Below are 24,677 nucleotides of genomic sequence, written 5' to 3' on the forward strand. Positions count from 1 at the left end.
CGAACAACGATAAAAAACATTTATAGAATTATTTTTGGAATTTTTGATCGAACCTGGAGAAAATCGATCAACAGCAAAATTATCATAAAAATATAAATAATAAATCAAATGCGTAAATCATTACGAGGACGGTTAATGATCGGTTCGGTTCTTTAAACGTTAGGATCCCCAAGCCAAAGAATTCATTGCTAGGCATGGATGCCTCTTTAAAGAGCCAAAATATTTCTTCAACCCATCACCGATCCGCTGTGCAGTACTTTCTCCTGATTAATGCATCGCAAGGGTCGACCAGCTGCATTTAAAGAAAACGCACACTCTATCACCATCGGATCGCGATGAAGGTGGATAAGGTTTCGTTGAAAAATGCATCAAAAATCTCGCAAGGCAACGATCCGGAACTACGGATTTCAGCTGCACATCATCACCAATTAGCGCAGGGCTGGTTGGCTGCCTGGGTGGAATTAATCTCGCTGCGAGTAATCCCTTTTATACGAAGCGATCATTCACATTTAGTTGCAGCCGATTTGTGATATAAATATTCAGCAGCACCACGGCTAGAGATCGTCCGAATGCGCTTGCACCGGTTGCAGCTAGGTTGGGTGGATTACAACAGATCGACTCGGGAGGATTAACATTTTTGGAAACCTTGGCAGACAACAGACATTCACCATCAAATCCGGTAAGTGCCGACACAGAAAGATTGGTATGAAAATGATAGACAGCCCGGCGCGATAAGCAACCCAGCAAATGATTAACGGAATTAAGATAAGCTTGCCAGTGGAATCTTCCCAACACCTAGGTGATCGCCACCGTGGCTGAGCAAGATGATCCTCATAGGGGTTTCCATTCGGTGCAACTACAACCGGTGGTAAATAGAGGCAAATCTCACCAGCCTACTCGCCTACTCCAAAAACTCATCTCAACTGAAACTCGAAAGTATTCAGGCAAGGATAAGCTCACGATACACAATCAATTTGTTTATGTTAACGCTCAGCTTGCTTGCTGAGATAGTACACGAGTTTCACAACATTTTACAACGCTCTCGCCCAGGATCAGCATATCGTAGCCGGCATCCCTAGCGCCACCAGCTCACCGAACACGGCAGGCCGTCGTGTCGTGATGGTGCGCGCGAGACTCTAGCATTCCCATGGCTAAATGATCTTGTTGTACAACATGCAACATGATTCGCTCTACGGTAGCTACGCTGGACGGCGGATCAGCGCACGCTACCAACATTTTCTTTATCCACTTTTATCTTGAAAATCCGGCCCACAGGCGAGGTGTTTACGGTGAAGCCTTTTCCACTCACTGTTTGATCGTGACGGCTCGTTTGTTGGGCAAGATTACATGTTGCCAAGATCGAAAGTGAGAGTAGCGCGGTATGAATTGGAGGTGTTCATGTCGACAGCAGTATCGTTTAGCGCTAGGATTATTTGATGCGTACGTTGGAATGTACGGCCGCTTAATCTCATCAACGGCAAACGGAGCGGTTTCAGCTTTATGGCTACAGGTTTGATATTGAACCAAGTGTGCACGAAAGCTGACCAAACAGCAGACCGAGGTTGCTTTGGTTTGGTTGATGGTTGAAGATCGGCGGATTAAGCCATGGGTTGCTTATCTTGCGCAGATTAAGCTACAAATTGATCGTTAAATTAGCATAATCTTGAATTTATTGGATATGGGTATGCGCTTAAGCTCAGGATGTCTTAATGCACACTAACCGGCTCCTTCGGGAAAATACGAGTCCGAAGAAACTACTTCAAGATATGCAAGTGATTTGCACTCTGCTTATGCTTTTAGACGCAGTCAATTATAATTAAGTGTTGAAACTTTAGTACATTTACCTGATTTTTGTACTCTCTTCTTCGATACATCTACACACATCCATCTTCTGTAACAACCTACATCACATCCTGTATAATCCACTTAATACGAATAATCACTCAATCAACACACTTGTTAACTGTTCCACAAAACAACACTAACCAAAACCACAAACGCTTACTACAGAACATTCGTGCCCCGGCCACACTTGAGCCCGTTATGACAAGACCTGCAAACTTCCCGATCGATATATAGCACGAACCCGACTGTCATCGATAATCGAGATCGTACGCGTGAACGGGCACGATTCGTGTACATTCGTCACGGTTTCATAAATCCCGCCCGGCTCTTACCCCCAAACCGAGTGATTGCTTAAATTAACTCTTCTAACCACGCGACGACGAACGGTTTGGCCTATATCAGTCGCTTTTATTTTTCCAACGCCAAAGCCCACCAGGCACCATAAAACGAACCACGCTGGTTCTAGCCGGCGACAATCCAGTGATCGCAAAGCATCCCGATGATCTATCAAATCGACTGTTTGATAATCTGTTCCCCGTCCCGTGTCAACAGCTGGCTCGCGTTTGGGTGTGTGCTAAACTTGACCGCCCACGCCGATTTTTGGGGCCAGATCGGTTCGATGCAAAAGTGGATCAAACCGTTTAGCATAAAACACAGCGAGGTGCGCTCGCAAATACAACAATGTGGCGCACGAGTTGTGCGAAGCGAGCCTAATTCTTTCACCACGGGTTGCTCCACGAGTCCTCGGGCAATGGGAGGACTGTGGGGCTCTCCTTTTATGTTCTGCTTCTGCCCACGACTTATGGTAGATTAGACCCGGCCACAAATCTATCACCGAAACTGGATCCCGTAAATTTGACGACAGTGCGACAGTGCCATAAATCCATGCCGTCTTGATTCATTTCACCAACGTGGCTGTCTCTGCGGCTTACGAAACTATGATTGGAGCACCGTGTGTGTGTGTGTGTGTGTGTGTGTGTGTGTGTGTGTGTGTGTGTGTGTGTGTGTGTGTGTGTGTGTGTGTGTGTGTGTGTGTGTGTGTGTGTGTGTGTGTGTGTGTGTGTGTGTGTTTTTTCTGGTGAATGGCAAACAACAACCCAAAAGGTCCGTCCAACCTTTGCCAAAATTCGGTGGATTAAATTTACATTTTATGACAAGAGTTGCCGGTACCGCAGGATAAGGCCCGCCACGAGCAGATAACGTAGAAGCAGATAGAAGCTGACAGAAAGATTTGAAGAAATATTCACAGATACACCGGTACGGCTGTCTATAAATCGTGGCAATTAATCATAGCGAGATGAAACATAAGACGATCTGGACCGGGACATCTTCCCACAGGAATGGGCGAAGCTTTATGGAAGGATCTCACATCAGGCACAAACAAACGGTTTTAATCTCTCACCATCTTGTCAGGCAAGGAAAGCAAAAAATTTTCCAGAAAAGGCCTTTTTCAAATTATATTTGCTTTAAGATTGGGTGAGAAAATAGTTTTAGGAACTATATTTAACCTTCACTTCAATCAGCCAAAATACAAACCCAATCAATTGGTTAATCAGCAAACCCAAGATCACTTCAAAGCTACCAACGAAACACCCCATAAAAATATGCATACATTTTGCAGCAAACAGGGGGAAAAGAAAAAGGAAACTTCCACCCAGCGAATCGTGGGTTAATCATTTTTATGATAAACATTTAAATGTTTTCGCTGCACACGACTGCAGATGCGCGACAAATTTTTCACTCACTTTCCTTCCACGTGTTGATCGATTGTTTTTTTCTTTCGTAACGGTCAATAAAAGTATGACGAATGTCGGTAGATTATCAAATTCATTAGCAAATCGAAATTGAAGCCGGCCTTTCCATTTTTTGGGAAGTTTGTTTTTTTTCTGAGCTATCGCACCTTTCGACGTTGATGGGGCAACATTCATCATCACCGCTGTGTGGCAGCCTCTCCACCAGGCACCAACGGTCTGTCGCCATCGGGTCCCATCGATTGGCACCGATAATGTTTTTAATTGATTGAATGGCAACGACTTGGAAAGCGACGAACGTCTGGGTGCGAGCGTATCACAGGGAGGAGTGGTAGGATTGTAGCGTTGGGTGCTATTAGCATAAAAATCCAGACGGAAAGGTCCTAAAAATATCGTCTGCCTTTTTTTTTGGGGGGTTATAGTTCGGCAAAGTCACAGCACAATCTCGTAGCTATTCGCGGGGATCGTCATATCAGTTGAAGTCCGATTGATTTATGTGTGCGAATCCAATAAATCTTTACGCAGACTCTATTCAAATTTAACACAGTCAGTTTGGGTTTCTTTCGCTTCCTAGACGTCAACGTTTTATGATTTTTGCAAGCTTTGGACGTTCCTGTGTTTGCGGTGGGCTGTTCCCTAATTAGCCGGACGGCGCCGAAATCGAATCGACATTAGGAATCAAACGCTCGGCTTTTCGCTCAATTAGTAATGGTTTGTAAATTTTACGTGCTAATTGGTTTTAGGGTTATAGACTAAACTATCAAGAATGCTAAGTAAGAGGCTTGTGTGAACCTCGCACACTGAAGATAGATCCGAATACGCTTACCTGTATCCACCATCGAAAGCCTTTTTAAGCGACATTTATATGACCATATCAGTTGTCCTGCAAAGAATCAGAAGAAAACAGATATTACTTAAAAGGTACATCTTCAATTGTAGTTGGATAATAAATTTGAACAAAAACCAACAGTTCTTATCACAACCATTGGTTGGTCATTGACTCAGGGAAATCTTCCCCACAAATCTCCCGCACCACCATATCCCGGTTGAAGCCCCATTTCGAATGCGCTACCATCAATTACCAGCTACCCTTAACGATCGATTCTTGTGGCACGATAATTAAGCCGTAATTTTAACAAGATGCTGCAATGTTTGATAAGGCAACCGGCAGGCGACCCAAAACCGAACGAAGATTCACTCTCCGTGGCGTGCCTCGAACCCATCAGGCAGTCCCGAACGCCATGTTTTGATGCGGAGATTACTCCCCGGCCGTACATTGAACTTCCCTTCGCTGGGCAGTTCGATCGGTATGTCCGGGCGCCGGACATTCGGGAAACATTCCTTTTTTTACCCTCTGGACCTCCGGTTGCTTCCCGTTGGCGATGTGATGCTTTTCCGGTTCCCTAACGAATCGTTCGTCCCGGCGCCGGTCTCCCAAAACTGACCACCAATTTGCGAATAATGAGCGCCAGCCTTTTGCTCGAAGAATTTTAATCAACGGCACAATGATACAACAAAACTCGTGAACGAAACTCGCTTTGACTGCGTTCACCAATCGAACTGCACCGAAGAGTTCGCATGTTGGACTCATCAGCAGCGGACAACGACATTATGCATGGTGAGTTTGAAGACGATCGAGTCGTTGATGATCAGGGACTCGCTTCTGCTGGTAAGTTGTCGCGCGCCACCAGCTTAACACCGCAAGAAGTGCAAGCGACCGGAAAATGATCAAAACAATTATCAGATTAAACGGCATTATTACGATTGGCAGCAGCGAATACCGGTAGCCGATGGGGAAATGATACTTGTTCACCGGAGTTGCTTGCGACTTTAAGCATGCTGATGGTGATGTCGAGATATCGAGGTCCAATCGAGGCACAGGATACGAACCGTCAACATCGTTTTGAATGAAGTTCGTCCGGAACCGAGGGAGAAAAAACACATGGAACGCCACGCTTTCATCTGTCTGCCGGGGGTGTTTTTAATGATGTTCACACCTTCTCCACCATAGTGTATTGGTTGCGGTGTTGCAAAAGAACAGCCCTTCACCTGGGTCCCGGTGCTGCAAGAACAATTAGATCGTACCGAAGTGAAAGCATAAACGTAACGATGTTCCATTCCCGTTCCGAACCGAAGGAACGCTACAAAGACGCTCCGGTGTGCAGATAAGCATCTCCAGGGAAGGGACACGCTGGATTTTGGACATGCTGCAAAACGGGTCCGCTCGCCGTACAATGAAGATGCAAATCATCTGTCACCTGGAGGGTTTCCGCAACGTAAATCGTGTGTCGCCTTCCCTACTGTGCGCCCTTGGCAGTACATGATTCAACAGTTTACGGTGTGATCTTAATTACAGCACAGTTGACGACCCACATTACGCCACCGTTCTCATTCGCATAGCTCCGAATATATTGGAGGAAAATGAGTTTAATTACTCTTAACCACTGTTATGCTGGATGGTTCCTCAACGCAAAGCACCAGAATTTACAGATCAGTAAAGTGGGTTGCAAAGTCATGAACTCCAACCACGGACAGCCGCCATCCACTTAATCGACGCGATTCTCGATCGTATCAGAACTAGGCCAAACCCAAGCCGCGGACGTACGCTAACACGTCAAACGCGCCAGGATCAGCTCGCCGAATGCCTGCAGGCAAATAATTACGCCAAACGGTTCTTTCGGCCAGTTTTGACGATTCTGGATCGGTCCGGCCCCCGACAGCTACATTCCGGAACGTCGTTCTGCCGCGGTGACGGTGGTCACGGTGGACACAATCGTAATTCATGATCACGAGCGCCCATTACGTATGTCGTTGTTAATTTTCGTCTCCGCTGTGTGGTTCTTCCGGGCGGGCGTGGCAGAGCCAAGAACAGGAAAACAAGAACGAAACTGGGTGACATTGTGGTGGTTGTTGTGGGGTTGAGGTTAGGCAATGGATTCGATTCAATCAGGGCGTAGTTCCGCCTGGCCGGAGTCGATGCGGTGGAAAGAACCCGACATTTTGGCAAATGAAAAATAGATCTCATTCGCTGAAGGAAAACAAGTTCTGAGCGAAGGTTTCGTTGGTTGGTGTTCTAACAAGTGATGAATGATTATCATAAAACTTGTTTTCTTGATGATGTTGGACGATTTACGCAATAAATCATTGGTGAGCTGAAAATCATTAGCTGAGAGATAAATTTGTTAAATTTTTATGTCTAGTTTTAGCAGCTTTATCGCTTTGTTCCTTTAAAAATCTATCCAGATGAATGACTGATCCCAAGTATCGATCGCTCTCTATCTTCACCAACGAGAAATTGCACCACTGTTGTTCGCTTCATCCAAAGAGACATCAATAATTTACAATTAGCAAGGGAAAAAGAAACTCGATGGCCTTGTAACCTAGCGTGTAAAAACGGGCGACTCCTCTGACCCTCCAACAGTAGCATCAATCCCGATTCATTGGACTCGTTCGTGTGTTGTTTTCCTTCTCTTCAATTTGCTTTAACCTGACGCCGAGCCACCAGAAAGCTGGAGGGCAATTGCACCAGGCTGCACTTGTGCCGTAGTCGCACCACCGACCAGTTGCCGTCGAAGCGTGGCATTAAGGTGCCCACGGCATTACGGTACGCTGGCGCACGCCTGCAGTTTAATATAATTTATTAACCAATCAGTAGCACATCAAAATAATAGACCGTTCGGAATAATAATTCATTAGCTATGCACGAATGCACCAGAGCACCAGTTGCCTTTACGGTGCCTTTGCATTGCGTCCAGACAGTCGACCTTCAACGGCTTCAGGAATAACTGGTGCGGGGGGTTTTTGTGCTGGGTGGTCTAAAAGCTTCAAGCTCCAGCCTCGGGTCGTATCTATCTGTATCAATCAAGGCGCAATCCGTCTCTGGCGACATGGTGAACAGGGCCGTGTCTCACTTGCAACCGTAATAAAATAGCACTCTGGGTGGAGTCAACAACGCAAACAGACGAGGTCGTGAATCGGAAGAATCTTAATGGCGATGATTGAGATATTCTGATTTTACGAGTTTGCTTGGTCTATTCAATTGATTGTTAAATGTTTGAAGCGGGTGCTGTTGAACTTGGTAATAAGAGACTATCTCTTTCAAGCTTGTCATATACAAGTCTCGAGGTATTTTGAAGCGGCTCGTTACGCCCGATGAAGGGTAAGAATAAACAGTTTTGTCTAGAATGTTTAATATTAATGCTATGTTCAACCATGGAATCTTAAGAGACACATATTAATTTGATATTTAGAATGCAGAAAAAATCATTAGCAATAGAAGAGGATCATCAAGAAATTCAGAACAAGAATGCCCTCGTTTGTCATTATTCCTATTATTTTGTGTAAATTTCACTCAGCATAGTGATCTTACCTTACTGTAACTTCAATCAAACTCGCGCTCTCTCTCTCCCTATTATTTACATTTCATTCATTATTTCGTCAATCAAAACACTTTAAGCGTTCTTGGGAACTAGAAGGTTTGCTGGAGAGGTGGACCCCCCCAACAAAAACCAACATCCAAACCTCTAAAACGGTTCGCGGAAATAGCGGGAAAAAGCTTCTATGCGCGCGGGATAAAAATAGCATTAGGGCGGGGAAAAATAATAATACCGGCGAAAGAGACCTTTCCTGCACACCAAACGTAAATCAACACCTGATCATCTTCAGGCTTCACGAAAGGTGCGAAGAAGCGTGCGAAATGTAAACAAAAACCTAATCAACAGACTTCTTCTTTTGGTGAGAGTTTAGCTGCCCTTTTCCAAAACTGTCGGCTCTATCAACTCCGCGCTATGGGAATGAAGAAGGTGCTTTAATGGACTTCGTTAGCTACCCGCCTCAGATTAGGAGGAATAGAACGGAGAGCCTCACGATCGGGTTAGTATTGAAACTTTGCTGAAGCTCTGTGTAGCAAGATGTCGCCAGAAAGTGTGCTACTACCGATCAACTGACACTTGCGGGTAATCAATATTGACCTCCATTTCGAGAAGTAAATTGATACGGTAGAATCCGCAACCTCAATCCTCAGCGCGTGCAGATACTCGGCGGCTCGCAGACGATATCTGCACCGAGACACACATAGGGCGATATAACCGGAATGGCGCAGCGTAGACCCTACACCACACTTCTGATCGTATCTTCCTCGTATCGGCATTGCGTTTCTATTCTTTAACGCTCGTTCTATGCACACGCATCGGCGCACAAACACCAGCACGCTTAAAAACGATCAAACGACACCTAGTCCGAAAGGCAGTGCCGCAGTATATGTCAGAACGAATAGAATAGCTATCGTGATGCCTTGTCATTTATCACTCACCGACAACGATGGCGACGAGCCGCCCGGGAGCCCAAAAGAATGCCAAATCGGTGGCAGTGACTGCTTCCCTCGCTCCCTGCACGAGATCCCACCGGAGCCGGAGTGGGGTCCTGTGGGGTCCACACCACCGAAAGCACCCGCAGGACAGAAGCTGTTGATGGGTTGCGACAGTGATAGGTTTAGGCAGGCACCACCGGTCCAGGCTACCGGTCCACGCCGAAGAATAAATGGCCCCCGGGAGAACTGAGACGCCTCACAACCGGCGACCGGCCCCGCCATGGTAGCACATTTTTCCGTTATTCATTCTGACAGGCAACCAACACCGGAGCCTGTTTCCTGGGCAGCCTGCCCCCCGGCTCCAGCGTCTTGCTGGCGGACGCTCATCTGCGGGACCCATTTGTTCCTGCGCTTCCCGGACTGTTTGGATTATTTGCAGTTGAACAAAGTCCGTCAGCGGCTCGAGCTCGAATTACTTCATCGAGCATCGTTGTGCCTACCGGCCGCCATCGTTCGGCGATCCTTTCATGGGGAAGCGCGAGGCGTAGACAACGCTGCAAACATCCCTAACGCTTTCTGTGTCAGTGCCTTCCAATGATCAAACAACGGCAAACCGAGAGTGACTACATCGGTTGAGTGACTTCCCGAAGACAGTTCCCTTTTTTGGCGGCTACCAATCGGGACATTCCGAGCGGGTTTTGTAAAGATCGACTCGTTCTACCCTGCCGGAGGGTCTGGCGGGAAAAACGAAAATCCCTTCCGCAGGGCGTGTGTTGTGACCGACCTTCGACGTTGGCACTGTTGCGCTAATCGACAACACGATCGCAATCGCAGCTGTTACACGCACCCGGATCACCGTTCGGGACACTGTTCCGATGAAGCTGACCGATAACAGTGGACGTGATGATCGTACGTTTATGGGCATGGTGTGAAGTGCCACCGGGAGTTTGCCTCGTCTCTTTACTGCTTTTGGATGGAATCTATGCTGGACATTGAATTCTGACCGACGGCCACCTGTATGTTTGCTCCAATGCCTGAGACTTAAGAATTGTCCCAGAAATTAGAATTCCAAATTAGCTGGGTGACCTTCAAAGGGGTTTCCAATGTAATCCCATTTGACCCATTTTTGTTGTTGGAAAGGTAACCCAGCTCATCAGCAAGTTTAAGAAGCGACCAAGAAACTAAAACAAACATCACGCGTTTTGAAAAGCTCCAACACACGAGCCCCTTCCCCAGTTAACGCGATGAAAATCTTCACTGACATAAGCAATTATCATCCTGACCATTAATCACCTTCCTCTTCATCCTAACCGCCATCTGCCAATCAATCATATTGCCAAAAAGGTCCTGAGTCTACCCATGTGGGTTGGCGAGAGCATCAGAATGAATGAAGTTGTCAATTTGTGTCCGGGTCAGGCGCCGAAAGGTTGAAATGCTGTGCAAACATCATGCCAGCGCGTCTACTTTCACCGTGGACGTCGTGGCCGAGCTGTTTGACCACCGAGTGGGAATGAGTTGGCAGGATTATTTGCATACAGTGTCATGACGGGTCCATCCCAGTGGGCTGGAGTGTGCTCCGATGATTGATGAATGTTCGATGATTTTGGAGGTTGCAGTAGCAATTATGCGAACAATCAGCCCTTGGTCAGATGCAACTTACAGGAGCCATTCGGAGGTGTCTCTTCATGAGGATGTAACCTTATAATATCTCAAAAATAGAAATTTATCTGGATTCTGCTGCTTCAACGTAATACTGCAATTTCTTTTGATTAATGAAATCGTCGCACTTGTCCAACTGCTTTAGCCGGAGACTGTGAGAGAGTGAATGTCTCTGAGCGGTCCAATAAACTAATGGTAATGAGCAGACAGTATCTCTTTACCGGGCTAATGAGGCTTAAATGAACCACGGTGGCTACCGTACCCACTGATACTAGTCCGAGGCTAGAAATCACCACCAGTCCCTGGCGGTGTGTTTGTTTTTCATTTGATGAATCTAATTAAAGTGGAAGTTTTGCGTTGAGCTCGCTGTTCTGTTGCTGGATCACTCGCTGTACACTGTATCGTTGCCATTTCGCCGATCGTAACAATGTACAAAGCCAAACGCGAACAGCAGGATGTGGAGAAGAAGAAAGCTGCACTTCAAACCAGCAGTCCAATGCAGTCCGGTTCTGCGGGTCTTCTTCGCCGTATGTATCGCCGCTGTTGTTTTTTTGCCATCCAAATGCCAATCATCACGATCGTTGACGAGTGTAAGACTAGATCTCACCCCTTGTCCCGGTGCGGCTAAAATCATTCAAAACCGGACAGAAGTGAAATGATGCGCAATGGAAGGGAAAACGGGCAAGCGACATACGGGTTCGAACCACTTTACCGAAACGATTAGTAACAAAGATCGGTTTCTCTTTCGTTTTCTCACCACAACACGGGAAAAACGGACAAGTCACACGCGAAAACTCCGTAAACAAACACCGTGCGCTCAATGAAAGCGTATGATCAACGGCCCTAACCGTGCGGTGTGGGATACGAATGGGACTCGATTTCATTTGGCGAGCTGGGTAATTAAACGAGACACCGCGGACTGGACAGCAGGTAAGTTAGACGAGCTAGCTGGCCAGACGAACCTTTCCCCGATGCATCCCCAAAGGGCAGATGACAGTGACAGTTTTCCGAGGAGGAGCAGTGACCAGTTGGTGTGATAATGATGTAGTCATTTAGAGGAGCTCGCGTGACGCTCAGAGGTTCGTTGACACATTAGCAGACATGCAGACGTCATTGATAAAGCGAGTGTACGTCTGTCTTCGAAGCTCCTTGCTCTCATCTCAAGTCAGTCACCTTAGGGATATCCGTTTTAAGGAACCTGGATAATGGGAATTCAATTCAACACCTATCGAATTACCAACAACAACCCATAAACCTTATTTCGCGCCGGTAGCACATTCCTCACCTATTTGCTGGTGAGCAAAGGAGTGCAAAACTTCACATACCGCCCACCGCACATGCACATAATGGGAGATGGATTTTTCACCCATTTTTGCCCGGTTTTGAATCGGCACAGAACCGCAGCCCATTAGGTACAGCTATTTACTGTAACACTGCCGTCCGGTTTCGCACGCCCGGCGTGGAAGGTTACAAACCGTTCGGTGTTCCCGTACCGGGATGCTCAGCCGAACTTCAACGAACTCCCTTTTTTTTGCCCCGATCAGCCAGAAAGGTGGCTGGCCTGCTAATTGCTATCATTTCGATCAATCCCGTTCAGTGGCTACCGGGTTTTTACGCAAAAAAAAGGCACCACGAGGCAAATGGTTCTGCTGGGTGCGATCGGACCGATCGGCTCGAATTAATCCTCCACAGCTTACATTAAACGTAACCGGTATGACCCCGTCATCCCTGGCCGGCTGGCTGCTTCCGTTTCTCGCTTTGTTCTTGTTCCGAGAGCGGTCGGGGGAAAATTACATTTGCATTCCAAGCTGGTGGAAAATTGAATGTGTGGGTGTGGGCTCTAGATTTTTTCTTCTCCCTCTTCCCTGCCTGAACGGAAGCAATTGCGGTTAGTTACGGGCCCCGCAGCCGGAAATCGGAAGGCGCCATTTTGGACCGCGCGTATATGAGCGGAAAGATTAGGTTTGATTTTGCATTAGATGCACCACACCACCGTCGTGTGTGTGCATCGGCCACAGCTTGATTGACTGGGCTGGGTTTTCGTGTTTTTCTAGGTTAGTTACATAACTGTCCGTCCTGTCCGTCGGTGGGTGTGCGCTCAGCGGGTTTTGTTTCCTGTTTTATTGCTCGCCCAAGGCATGAAGCCTTACCAGTGGACTACTTCGGAGCGTGTGGAGCATTCACTGAGCAATTACGACTAATATTCTTCAAATCGGTTGATCGGTAACTAGCGGTGTTAATAAGAAAGTCGAACCGGGAGTTGCAGCACGACTACGCTGGGAATGGCCCAGGTTCGGTTGGTCGTTATCTGAGAGCCACCGCTGGTTAACAAGCACCGGCTGTGAAAGTTCTAACGCCCAGTTAATAGTTGAGAAGCGTTAGAAAGTTATTATGTTTCTACCTCGTAACGTTAATAGTGTAAAGGAGATTAATTTTGATCGTAAAAACTCTTCCATTACTCGCACGAAGGAAATGATTTTAATTAAGCAGGAAAATTGTTATACGAGCAAGCGGTTGGGATTGTGTCTCTTCAAGTTCCTGGGGAGGATTTTGCTTAGCTCTATTCTCACACTATATGTATGGATAAAAGTAAACATATTATATTTTAAATCCTTAACCGTTAGGGGAAAAAATCATTGTATGCGACCCATTATCATTAGAGCACCATTACGCGCCATTTATGCACCAATGGCGGGGTACGTTATTACCAGCGCGCTAGACAAGTGTGGCACGGTAGCCGTTCTGTCCCCTAGCATTATTGGCTATTTGCTTTCGATTTTCACGATTTCATCATTAGACTGGCAACTGGTTTGCTGGCATTAATCTATTGATTTAAACGAGCTACAGCTCGGGAAGGCTCAACAATTATCCTTTCCCGTGATTAAAATGGCAAACAATTCATTCGATCAACCGGCAGGCTTACATCGACCAAACCCTCATAATCCTAATCGTCCTCCGGTGGTGCTTTCTTCCAGGAATTGCCAGCCGTTCTTGCTAATGGAAAATCACGCTTTCCCGTTAGGCGAGCAATTATTATTACGCACCGAGGGGGCCGGCCGGTCGGACTATCGGTTTCATTTTCACCAGTGTTTTTTTCCCGGGTGCCATGGTGCGTACGCACGGTCGCACCCAGTGAAAGTAGTATTACATCAAATTACATGCACCAGAGTCTTGGGACTTGGGCATGTAAAATTCGACTCACAGCAGATAAAACATGGCTTAAATGGCTTGATGCGTAAACGCGTCTAATTAACGCAGGCACGCGGGCGTGAGGTATCGTAACGGTTCCGATGTATTATCGGTGCATCTAATCGTTTGTAGCACATCTCGCCGATCCCCGGGCCGTGTTCGTTCTTCGCGTTTCGTTTTTCGACATTCGCTTTATGGTGCGTGTGAGAAGGCCGTGGTTGCATGGTGGTTGGCCAGGGTTGGCGTACAGATCATTTCATCGATCGGACTACATCCCCGGGTACATCGATCGGTATCATAAGATTGCAGCTAGTGGTGGAGCCGGGTGGAACGAACCGTCGATTAACTCGGGCAACAGGCGACAGATATTCTGCTCGTGACAGCAGCTGAAGAGCTGCTTTACCCACCCTAGGGTTTTCAGATCTTTGTGTCTCTCTTTTTTACTCGAGTTGAGTTTGTCCTCAACACTCACACCTTTTTTTTTGGACTCAATGATTCCCTTCGTATTGCGTACGATCAAGGGTACCTCCAATTGACCATCGATTTTCACCGATTTTCAACACTTAACCGGACGATCGCTCGGCAGCAGCACCCCGGTAGCATCCACGCCATCCGTGCACGCCATCCGACACGGCCACAAGAAGGTAACGGTTCCGTTGTGGTGATCGTGGTTGTCGTACAGAATCTCGGTCGGCCCTTCCCAGGCGACCGTCGCTTACGCAACAACGCGGTTCGAACCGTCGATTGAGCAATAGCTCATCAATCATTGAGCAACGGGCCTCGCGCGCCAGGCTGTGTGTCTCTCGCTGCTTTTCAACGAACGACTTCATGCTGTGCATCGACCCCTTGGGCTAACACAAACACACACGCGCGCGAAAGAGGGAAATTTTCCCATTCCCAGCAGCAACAAATGGTTCGATTATGATAATATATCTAATTGATTACCGGCTCATTTGAATATTACGATCACACCGGTGGACCAGACGAGTGTGGTGCGTCTCGGTGGAATCTTGGAACTGGCAGGGTCCGCCGTCGGGATAAGTGGATCAGTTTGTGACAGGCGTGAAACTATGATCACCACCTTCCTGGCAGGTTGGTAACACACTGCGCAGCACAGCTGGTTTCTGATCAATCTTCCATCGCGCATCTGTGATAAGGAAGATCGAATCACAACGGCATTTTCACGCCGAAGAAGCACCGTGTGGGATGATGAAATAGATGTTGATACGGTTGTTGATGGTTTAATGGGCTTTAATATTTTTTGCTGATCTTGCATTGCCAATGTTACAATGTTGTTATAACGTCAGAAGACAATTGAGAATTAAATTTAATTTTTAACATAACTTTACCACCACCTCGATTCTCTCGATCTCGAAGTTTCTCTTGTGCCGTATGTTATTCGCTTTCCACGTAAAACTGGTTACACATTAACACACTCACTCCCGCCGGCAAACAGGTCTCGGGTGATGAGCATTAAACACACTTTAATTAATTGCGGGAAAATTAACTTCCTTTCTTCAGCTGGAGTTGCTCGCCTTGCAACAACACAGCACACACTACGGTTCCAACGAGATAAGTTTAAATGATGAGTAAGTATTTCTTGCTTTTCTTTTCAATTCTCATCTTTCAGTTTTCTGGTGGTGTCGCTTCTTGGTTCAATGGTTTGAACCGGTAAGCGGTCGGAGAGCAGACACTTGCCTGAAAGGTCCCGTGAAAGGCCATCCGCTCTTTCATGCTTACCGACCGATCCGATGGGATGGGTGGTCCAGCAAATGGGGCGCGGTTCGAGTAGCACACCGACCCCATGGCTATGCTCATCCCGGCACTACCGGCACTGATTATTGTCACTGACAGCGTTTTGCTACTGTGTACGATGTATCCATACACACAAAACGAAGTGAAAATGGAGTTGAAACCACACGAAAAAAGGTCCCCATGACGGTAAGTGAAATTGGACACTCTCTGAGGGCTCCGGTAAAATGAGGGATAATGAACCGAAAATAAAGCCGTAAAACGGTGTCTTTTAGCAGCCACAAAACCGCAAACACCAAACCGAACACCGTCGAAAGTGCGTTGTTGGTGCGTAGCATTCAACGCATTCCTTACTTTAGCCGAGGGAATGGTATTTTTAAAAAACTGCATGCCAAGATTTAAAAAACGATAAATTTCTTCCTTCATGTTGTTAAGAGTAGTCAAACGGACAATTCTTTTCAGCAATAAAAAATTGATTGATTATGGTTCGATACCTGAAGCCACCCAGGTCGAGTCGAGAAGTAAAGAATCAATCAGAGGGTCATTACGCTCCACATTGCAATTTCTTTCAACATCCATTGTTCTTCGTTATCACATGCAAATCGATACCCATTCATTTGTCTTCTGTCTTCCAAATTGAAAACAATCCAGATTAAAATGGCCTGCGGCTGTATTCGCTCGTTCGACCCTTTCGATTGCACTTTGAACTTCGGTTCGATTGTTTCGAGCGGTCATTTACATGCAGATCATTAATCAGATCATTTCAGCTCACAAAAAAACCGTAACAAATATTTGCAACAGTTTGTTAAGCCTTTGGACATTGGTTTTGACCAGCTTGATACGGACACATCCGTGGCCTACTCTCACGTAATCGTTGTAATTGCACCAAGGAATGCTGTCTGCGTGCATCATCCCGATCCAGCTCCTCGCCAACCGGTAGATCCAGTTTCCGTTGTATTTTTTCTTCAAAAAAACCTTCGCCCAGTTTTGTTTTCTCAATCAGATCGATACCAGGAACGCATCACCATAAATCCGCCCAACTGTTGTCGATGTGACAGTGGCTCCATTTCCTTACGAACATCGCCCGTCAAGCGAGAATAAACTTTTTTTGCTTCTAAGAAACTAAGCAAAACTAATGAGAAATCTTCTTCCACTGATTCATTCTCATCGCATTGCTTTCGCAAAAAAAAAAACCACCGCTACAGCTGATAGCCGACTGTGTTTGTTTGCTTTGCCCCTAAAGAAGGTTCTGCCATCATTCGTCTTTGTCCGGTGTAACGTCGTCGTGTTTCGCGTGTCTCATCGTGTCTGCAAGAATTACGACCGAGCATCGGGACGCTCGCTGGCGGCTCGGTTAACGCAAAACCAATTGCTTGCGGATAATCCATAAATTTAAATCACACTCACTCGTTATCAATCAATCTTCGGGCCGTTCCGACGTTGGATAACGTTACTTCTCTGCTAAGGGCTGCTAAGAACCGCATCCTATTTCCGCTGGTGCATGTGGTGTGGTATGTGTTGGAATTTCGCGCAGCCGTTTGGCTTTGCGCGTAGCAAAAGTTATACCACATTTCAGCGTGATGAATGGCTTACACTTGCACCGAGCTCGTTATTAATTTAAACCTGTGAACATAACCTCTCGGCACGTTTTTGTGTGTGGTAAAATGCTCAATGGTGTAACTGCTTGTTTTACCAGAAATGATGCTTAATTACAATCTGTACACTAAAAACCTTCGAACAAAACCGGTGTTCCTCTAAGGCTTATCATGGCATGGAGAGGTATTTAGTTTGAAATTGATGCTTTTTAAACCATTTATCAACGCTGTAAATGAGGTGCCAGTTGTTGGGTTAAGCGATTTAATTGTAACGAAACCGTACGTAAAGCAAATGACACCAAATAAAGCGATAAATCTTCCGAGTGCTTGGTGCGGAAAAGGTCTTGGTGGTTAGCAGCTACCCATTTTCTGTCTGCTGTGTCGTAACACCGAGTTAGCTGCTTCGAGCACGATGAAAGCATTTAATTTCTTGCCTTGTGGCTTTCAGGAGGGATTTTTGTTTTGGTCTACAACAGTTAACCCATTCCGAGGTGTGTTCTAGCTAGATTAGAAGCACTTAAGCAATGTTGTTTTATGAATTTTACATTCTAAAGCAACGGTTCTGCTGATCGCTTCTCGTTAGTCTCGGATGCTTAGACCTGCTTGTACCATGTAGCAGTGGATGCTTAGCTTGCATTAGCTCAAGTTACGCTACTTCAAACGAAGAATATTGTGAGCTGAGCTGAGTCGTCTCAGCAAGTTATCAGTTATCTTGGCGATTTTCTGTTTTCCACATAACGAGGTCACATCTCCGCGGCTGCAACACACGAAGACCTACGACCGAGCTGCATGGTCCACATCCAACGCATTAAAAGTATTACGCCTTTACTAATTGCTCCGTCTATCCGGAGATGCACGGCGGATGAAATGAATCATTCTGAGCAGACGTAGTGACACACATGCAGCACAACCCCATCGCAAGGGAATGGCTCTTTCGGAGCTGATGTAGCCGGGCAACCGCTGGACCCCGGGCCGTTACCGGATCATGGTTTCTCACGCCCTACGGCTCACAGTGGTATGGCTTCAAATATGTATAAAGCATAAAGGGGACACAATGTTGCAAATATGGGTCCATCAGAGCTTCAATCGCACAAATTACCCAACCCCAATCCCGTCGAGAGCAGCTGGTAATTCGATAGCAATGGCACACACACACACCCGAGCACACTCCAAGTTGTGCGGTTTTTGGGCCAAACCGTCGAGCGTATTCTTGGGGGCGAAAATTCATTTTGCACTACCACATTACTTCGTATGCTTCGCAGCGCTCGATAAGTAATCATTAATCAGGCCTAGCTTTTGCGCGCTTTCGGAGTGGCTCCTACCGATCGCACACGATTTCGCATGCCGAGTGCTTCCTTTGGTTCTATGCCCCCGGACTGCCCGGGCGAGGAGGCTGTCTCTCGGAGACGAACCATTGACAGGGTTGTAATTAATGTTGTGCGACCAATACCGGTGCTTCTTGTGGCTACTGCATTGATTATACACAGTCCGGGTACGGGTAAATTAGTGCGATTGCTCCGTCCATGTGAAGTGGTCTGCTGGTGGCGCCATACAGAACAGGAATCAGCAACATTGTTGCGACAAAAAAAAACTAACCCGCAGTTCGAGTGCGGTTATGGAGAAATTTAAGATGTATCAAGCACTGGTGATATTATCCTGGTTTAAAATGCTTAGTTTTCTCAACCATGAACGCACTGCTTAAACCCGCCAGCAAGCTAAATTAAGCTATAAAATAATTATGGCACCGATGACAGTTCGTCGCTTCATTGAGCATTGAAGTCTTTCGTACAAAATCTCTCAGTGCACGAGCAGTAGCTTTCGAGTGCTCATAGTTTATGCTATTTATAGAACTTCCCGTATCCAGGGAACCGTTTATGGCCGTTGCATGACGGGTTGGACGGCGTTTGATATTCGTAATAGATACCGACAATTAGTTCGTGGAAGAAACGAACGCGTTCGCAACTCTTTCCGAAGCGGTCCGGCCTTGTTTTTTTGTTGCTCTTTAGCACCATCCAGAGCACTGTAACTGTAGGTTCGGTTTCTTTTGCTGGCTTTTCCCTGACGCCCAGCCTCAGTCACGATCCGCCGGGTTTTGTAAAGAACGTATGCTAACCAGAACGCCTCTTGACGGTTTAGCATTAAAGGTGTTAATTAGAGGCTAAGCCTGTGTGCTGTCGGACAAAGCGATGGCTCGTGCACATCAAGCACTTGAACGGAGTACGTTCTTCAGCACCATGTGCAACCCGGTAGAAACGATTCTAACCAACCTTGACCTTCTGGCCACTGGCCACTTTCCACCGGACCGAAATGTAGCAAAGAGCCTAGCGGCGAAAATTGATTGATAGCCTCAAGGGTTGCGGTGATGGTTCCCTTTCGCTTCGAAAAGAAAGCAATCAAGCAATATTTTCGTGCATTTTTTTTTCACCGTCAACCAGTGTCGAATGAAAGTATTACGGTATGTGCATTTATCTTTCTTGCGCCACACGTCTTGGCAGTAGCTGTGAAAGAGAAATTGAGCAATGAAGATGAATGAATTTTGAAATAATACCCGATGTTTAGACCCCGAAATGATACGCGATACCCTGATGGTGGTGGGAAACAGTTTTTTTAAACGCTTCTGGCAGTACGGCTAGTGCTCCGGTGTGAAGTGTTTAATTGAACGTTGGAGCGTTTATCCCTGGAGCCCGGGAGTTTGTGGTCGCTAAAACAAGGAAGCGCGCGGCCACAGTTGTGTGGAAAGCTGGTTGGAACAAATTGTAACATTTGTGTGCTTTTTATGTTGTAGTGCAATAAGTTGCATTTGTTTCATTAAATAAACTAACATTAATCTCTTTTGTGACTCTTCTCATTTTAAGGAAACACTCCTAACAGATTGCCTAGAACGTATCGTTTATCATCGCTCCTTAGCGACGTTTTGCTACTACATTTTTTTAATTCAATTCAAACGGCATGATATCTCAATTAATTCCCTTAGCACAAGCGCAAAACACACAAGCAAATCTCGGTGATCACCGGCCCAAAGCTCTCTAGCAGAAAGCGGCTCGATCGATTGCAGAATCTTCTTGGCAAGCCAGCGCTCCATTACAGCGTGCCCATGTTGCCGTAAAACTGTTTGGTGCAAGATTTACGCATCACCAGTGGCAAGATTAGCAACCCCTTTTTATCCTTCATTTATCAAACCAGCGTGCCCCTGATTCCGTGGACGATGGTAATCTCTAGCCAACGATCAGGGGTGGAGGATCCCCGCTGAAAAGAGATGCGCTTCCGTTTCACACGCCCGCTGGTGGGCTGGTCGGACCTAGACAAAACGATTAATAATAATTATTCGTAATTTATTACGACTAGCATTATGCCGATGCCTCCGGTTACACAGAAAGCGTTTTGTGCTTTTTAGTATCGGAAAAACGCTCGAGAGCAAATGTTTGAGCAGACGAATCTCAGAATATGCGAATAATAAAAGTTCTATTTTGAGGAATGTTTTTTAAAGATATCTCATAAGACATTAAACTAAAACTTTTGCGAGTGTTAATTAAAATTACCATAAAAGTTCTGTTACATTTTAGTATAATTATTGCCCACGGAAAAGTGGAAAACACCAAACCATTAATAACATCCCACACACGCTAAGCTGGGAGTGTAGAGTTATGTGGTATTTTTCAATTTCCAGCTCGCCCTGACCATTGGCAAGACAAACGCACCCCGCTGGTGGAAAAAATGGAATAAAATTGAATTAATAAATATACTCCGCTCGGTCCTGCGCAGACACATGTGCTTCCTATTACGAAGGCGATTTACAATGCTGTTCTAGGCGCTGCCACCGTTTCGAACACTCCCGGGGCAATCTGCTCGTTCACCAATACGCCAGCCCACCGATAATCGAGACCACGGACCAGTTCAAACGGCACCGAGCACGTACGACCGTTCGCCAAAAGCGGTCTCTAACGAACGGCCAATAAATAAATACACTCAATGATGACACTTGACCAGTTGGCTCGAGGGCTAATCATGCCCGGGCGCGCGAACGCGGGTGGGTCAACGCATCCTGGCCGCATGGGTCGGAATGCAGCCGGGCCGATTATGTATCGCAAAAATGGAGGTGGACAAGTGAACAAACGCGCCGATACGATACGGCCACATGTGAGCGAGTTTTGGTTCAATCGATCGGACGAGCGTGTAGGCATCTGCGCAAAGTGAAAACATAATTGTATTTGTAGAAAAAAAAAACGGTTAAAGCGCAAGTGTTTTTTGTCTTCCTTCTTCTTTTCTTCGGCTACAAAGGGGCTTACAGCACCGGGAACGTTGGGAAAAAAGGCTCTGCTTATAACTATTTTTATTCCACTAGTGCTGAAGAAACACACGACAGTACGTGGGAATAAAGATTGTAGGTAAAGAAACAAAGTTCGCACAATACTGATCGTGCCGCAAAAAAACGTGTTCAATCCACATCGCACTGAGGAGGGAATGGTTTTTCTTTATGTTCCTCCCTTTTATTATAATAAATGTAAAATATCGCTTTTTTCCGGCTCACTAAAGATGGCACCTGATCAACCATCAAAACATCAATCATTGATCACCTTTAATCGACAATCATTCCCGTATCATCATTTCATTCGATTTCGATAAGAAATAGATCGATGTAAGTTGTAATACGATTCCAAGTAGAAAAAAAACCACTCATCTTGGACCCTCAACCATGACATTGCCGTGCCCTGTTGCCACGGCTGTTTGTCATCATGATCATGAGCAGAATGATAATTTATTTGTTCAGTAAAATGATCGTCCTAGCCCAGATCGGCAAAAGGGAAGAAAAATCTGCAACCAGCGCTACGATGAGCGAGAAAAGAGAAAGAAAAAATGGAAAAACACAGCCTGCCCTCGCACCGATAAGGATTGATTTGTAATTTTATCGAGCATGGATCGGTGTGTCACCCGTTGGAATGCACCGGTGAGAATGTGGCATCTTCCCAGGCGTCCCGAACAGGTCCCAGCCAGCTGCGCACGATCAGTTGGTTGCGATGTCGAAAAGATAATGTCATCGTCGATTGACACGTGTTCTACTATTGCACCCCGTTTTTTTTTCTCTTGCTGCTGATGATATCCACTCGTTCGGCTGTCTACTATCTGCTGCGAACCAATTATCATATTCCGTTTTCATTTTTGCTGGCCTTTTCGTACAGGATGTTTTGATTTTGCACGTTCGCGTTTATACCAACATTTGTTTAATGCAGCAAATAACATGTGTAGTTACCGTTAGCGAGCATAGAGAAAGAAGTGCAGTGAATGAACTAGTTTTTGATATTTCTTCATCGCTTGTTTTTACTTTTCTTTTTGTTTTTGAGTGCTTATGATGTTTTGTAAGCTGAGAGTAAACAAACGAAAAATATTGTTTTTCTTTTTTGAGTTTTCCAGAGCACTTTTGTAATTTATCGAAATTTGAATGTAAACCAGAAGGAAAATATTGGTTTTTCAATAACTTTTTCATTAAAATTTAACTGAAATAGCAAGACAATGAAACTAAAAATACAAAATTCACACTCTCAACATGTAATCTACAAAAATATTACCTCCCGGTCCTGTGTGTTCTTATGGAAATGATTCTCAATAACATGGCCATGACTCTAATGAACATGAATTTACGCTCTTTTGCCATAGAGTTGCGTTGGATGGAGTTGCCTAAGGTAGAGGTGTCCCAAAAATATTTAGAGGTCGCTGCTGAGGTCAGTAGGAGCCTCTTCGATCGACGACTTGTCCACTGCCTGTAAGATATTTATTCAAAAACGCTGCCAGTCTCTGAGGTGAATCTGATCTTCTCAGATAACGAATTTTGAATAAAAATGTCCCACCCACGAATTTATCAACTCTTGGGCATTTGATCCCTGGAGTCAAGTTTTAAAGTTAAAAAGCTAAGAGCCATAAAATACTTTTGAGGGACTTTAATTTGCCGAAAAAATGTGTCGCCTTTCTCTGAGAGTGAGAAAACTTGTAAGCGGTCAGTAGGAAGAGCCTAAATATTTCAAATTTTATTGCTCAGCTGTTTTGGCCATAGCTGCTCCAAATTAATTGATAATGTAGTAATATGTTGTCTGAAAAGACATGATAACATATTGGGTGGATTTCTTGGATATCTTGCCATGAAAAAAAAAAATCAGTATGTATTTAAAGCTAAAGTTAGCGATTAATATTTAATGGACTACAACTGAAACCAATTTTCTCACAATCATAATTTTTGCTCCAATTAACATCCTCCCTGTAATTCGAGCATGCTACCATCAGCTAACATTCCCCATCTAATCGGAAGAAAAGAAAAGCTCTAAACATATTGACACTCATCCGTGAGTGCAACTTGCTTCAACCCTCCAATTGCAATGCTCAAAACTAAACGCTGCCCTCCAGTTCACCTTCCACCGAAGACCGAATCGCATCGGAACTGTCCCTTTTTGCCCATCGGTACCACACCACATTACCATAAACGATTGCTTTCACCCCGTTCTGGCCGGTGTTTGCTAATAGATGACAATTCAGCGCCCGGAATCGACTTAATAACATACCCGGGGCGCAAACTGAACGCTTTTAACACTTTCATTGTTGTTGCCGTGTTACTGTTGCGTGATGCGTTTGTTCTGTTGCTCTTTCGTCTTCCGCCGAACCATTGTATCATTCTCATCGAAACGTCACCAGGCAAACAACATTTTCCCGCTATGCTTTAGATGACTTTCTCTTACGGTTGAAATGGTTGAAGCTTGCTGGGTGTGTGTGTGTGAGTACCACTTTTCACTTTGTTCCTGGTGCTTCCCTTCCCTAAACAGGATGGTCTCGGCGCTCTATTTTAGGAGTAATGTGCCTCCCATCACGGTACGGCTCCGACAGCCCAACAGCCCAGATCCACACCTCACAGGCACAATATTTAGAGATTCACTTTCGTTGGACGTAAAATAAAGGAACCAACCCCGTTTGCCGAACCTTTTAGAGTTCGGGTCCCAATTACGCCTTGGATCTAAACCCCTGAAGTGTCTCGATCCCATTCATCTGCTCGGTCCGAAAATGGGCCATAATTGAAAATTAAAATATTGTGAACAGTTTGAACCTTTGGGACGAACCTTTCGTTAGGAATATCATCATCCCGACCATCGACCGTCATCGACATGGGCTCGTCATTGCGACCGTCGAGGGCGCGTAAGACCTATCATCACGGGCCGTTCGGAGGAAAATGCCAACGGTAATGTGTACGGGGTAGGGATTTTCATCGATCGTTCGACAAGCTTTTCATCGAAACAATAGAATACGGTTTGGAGTGGTGTGTCGCTTTCACATTTGCTCTGTGTGAACAGATCAACTCTTGTGTGAACAACTAACAAGTTCAATAATTAAATAAATTGTGGAAAATGTGTCATGAAATCGTTGGATAAATTATTCTCCTCTTGCAGACACATATTTCACGATTCAAACACAACATAACTGGGCGCAAAAGTTTCACCTTCCCATACAGGAGGAAACACGATCCCAAAATATCATAATCGATCTATCGGAACGTCTCTATTAATTGATTACTTCACTGACCATAACGACACCATTGGGAGA

The 24,677-nt window shown here is 45.6% G+C and overlaps 1 protein-coding gene across 5 annotated transcripts in view; it reads right to left on the reverse strand.

The window, feature by feature from the left end:
* Nucleotides 1–24,677, reverse strand: part of LOC118506219 (serine proteinase stubble-like) — a 99,020-nt gene that overhangs the window by 25,110 nt on the left and 49,233 nt on the right. For all 5 annotated transcript variants that reach the window (XM_036043056.1, XM_036043052.1, XM_036043055.1 and 2 more), the window contains one exon: nucleotides 4,423–4,479. In XM_036043056.1, the coding sequence (XP_035898949.1) occupies nucleotides 4,423–4,435 (13 nt within the window). In that variant the 5' untranslated portion in view covers nucleotides 4,436–4,479. The remainder of the gene's footprint in view (nucleotides 1–4,422; nucleotides 4,480–24,677) is intronic.

The sequence above is a fragment of the Anopheles stephensi genome, chromosome 2 (assembly GCF_013141755.1).
Source record: "Anopheles stephensi strain Indian chromosome 2, UCI_ANSTEP_V1.0, whole genome shotgun sequence".
Classification (NCBI taxonomy): domain Eukaryota; kingdom Metazoa; phylum Arthropoda; class Insecta; order Diptera; family Culicidae; genus Anopheles; species Anopheles stephensi.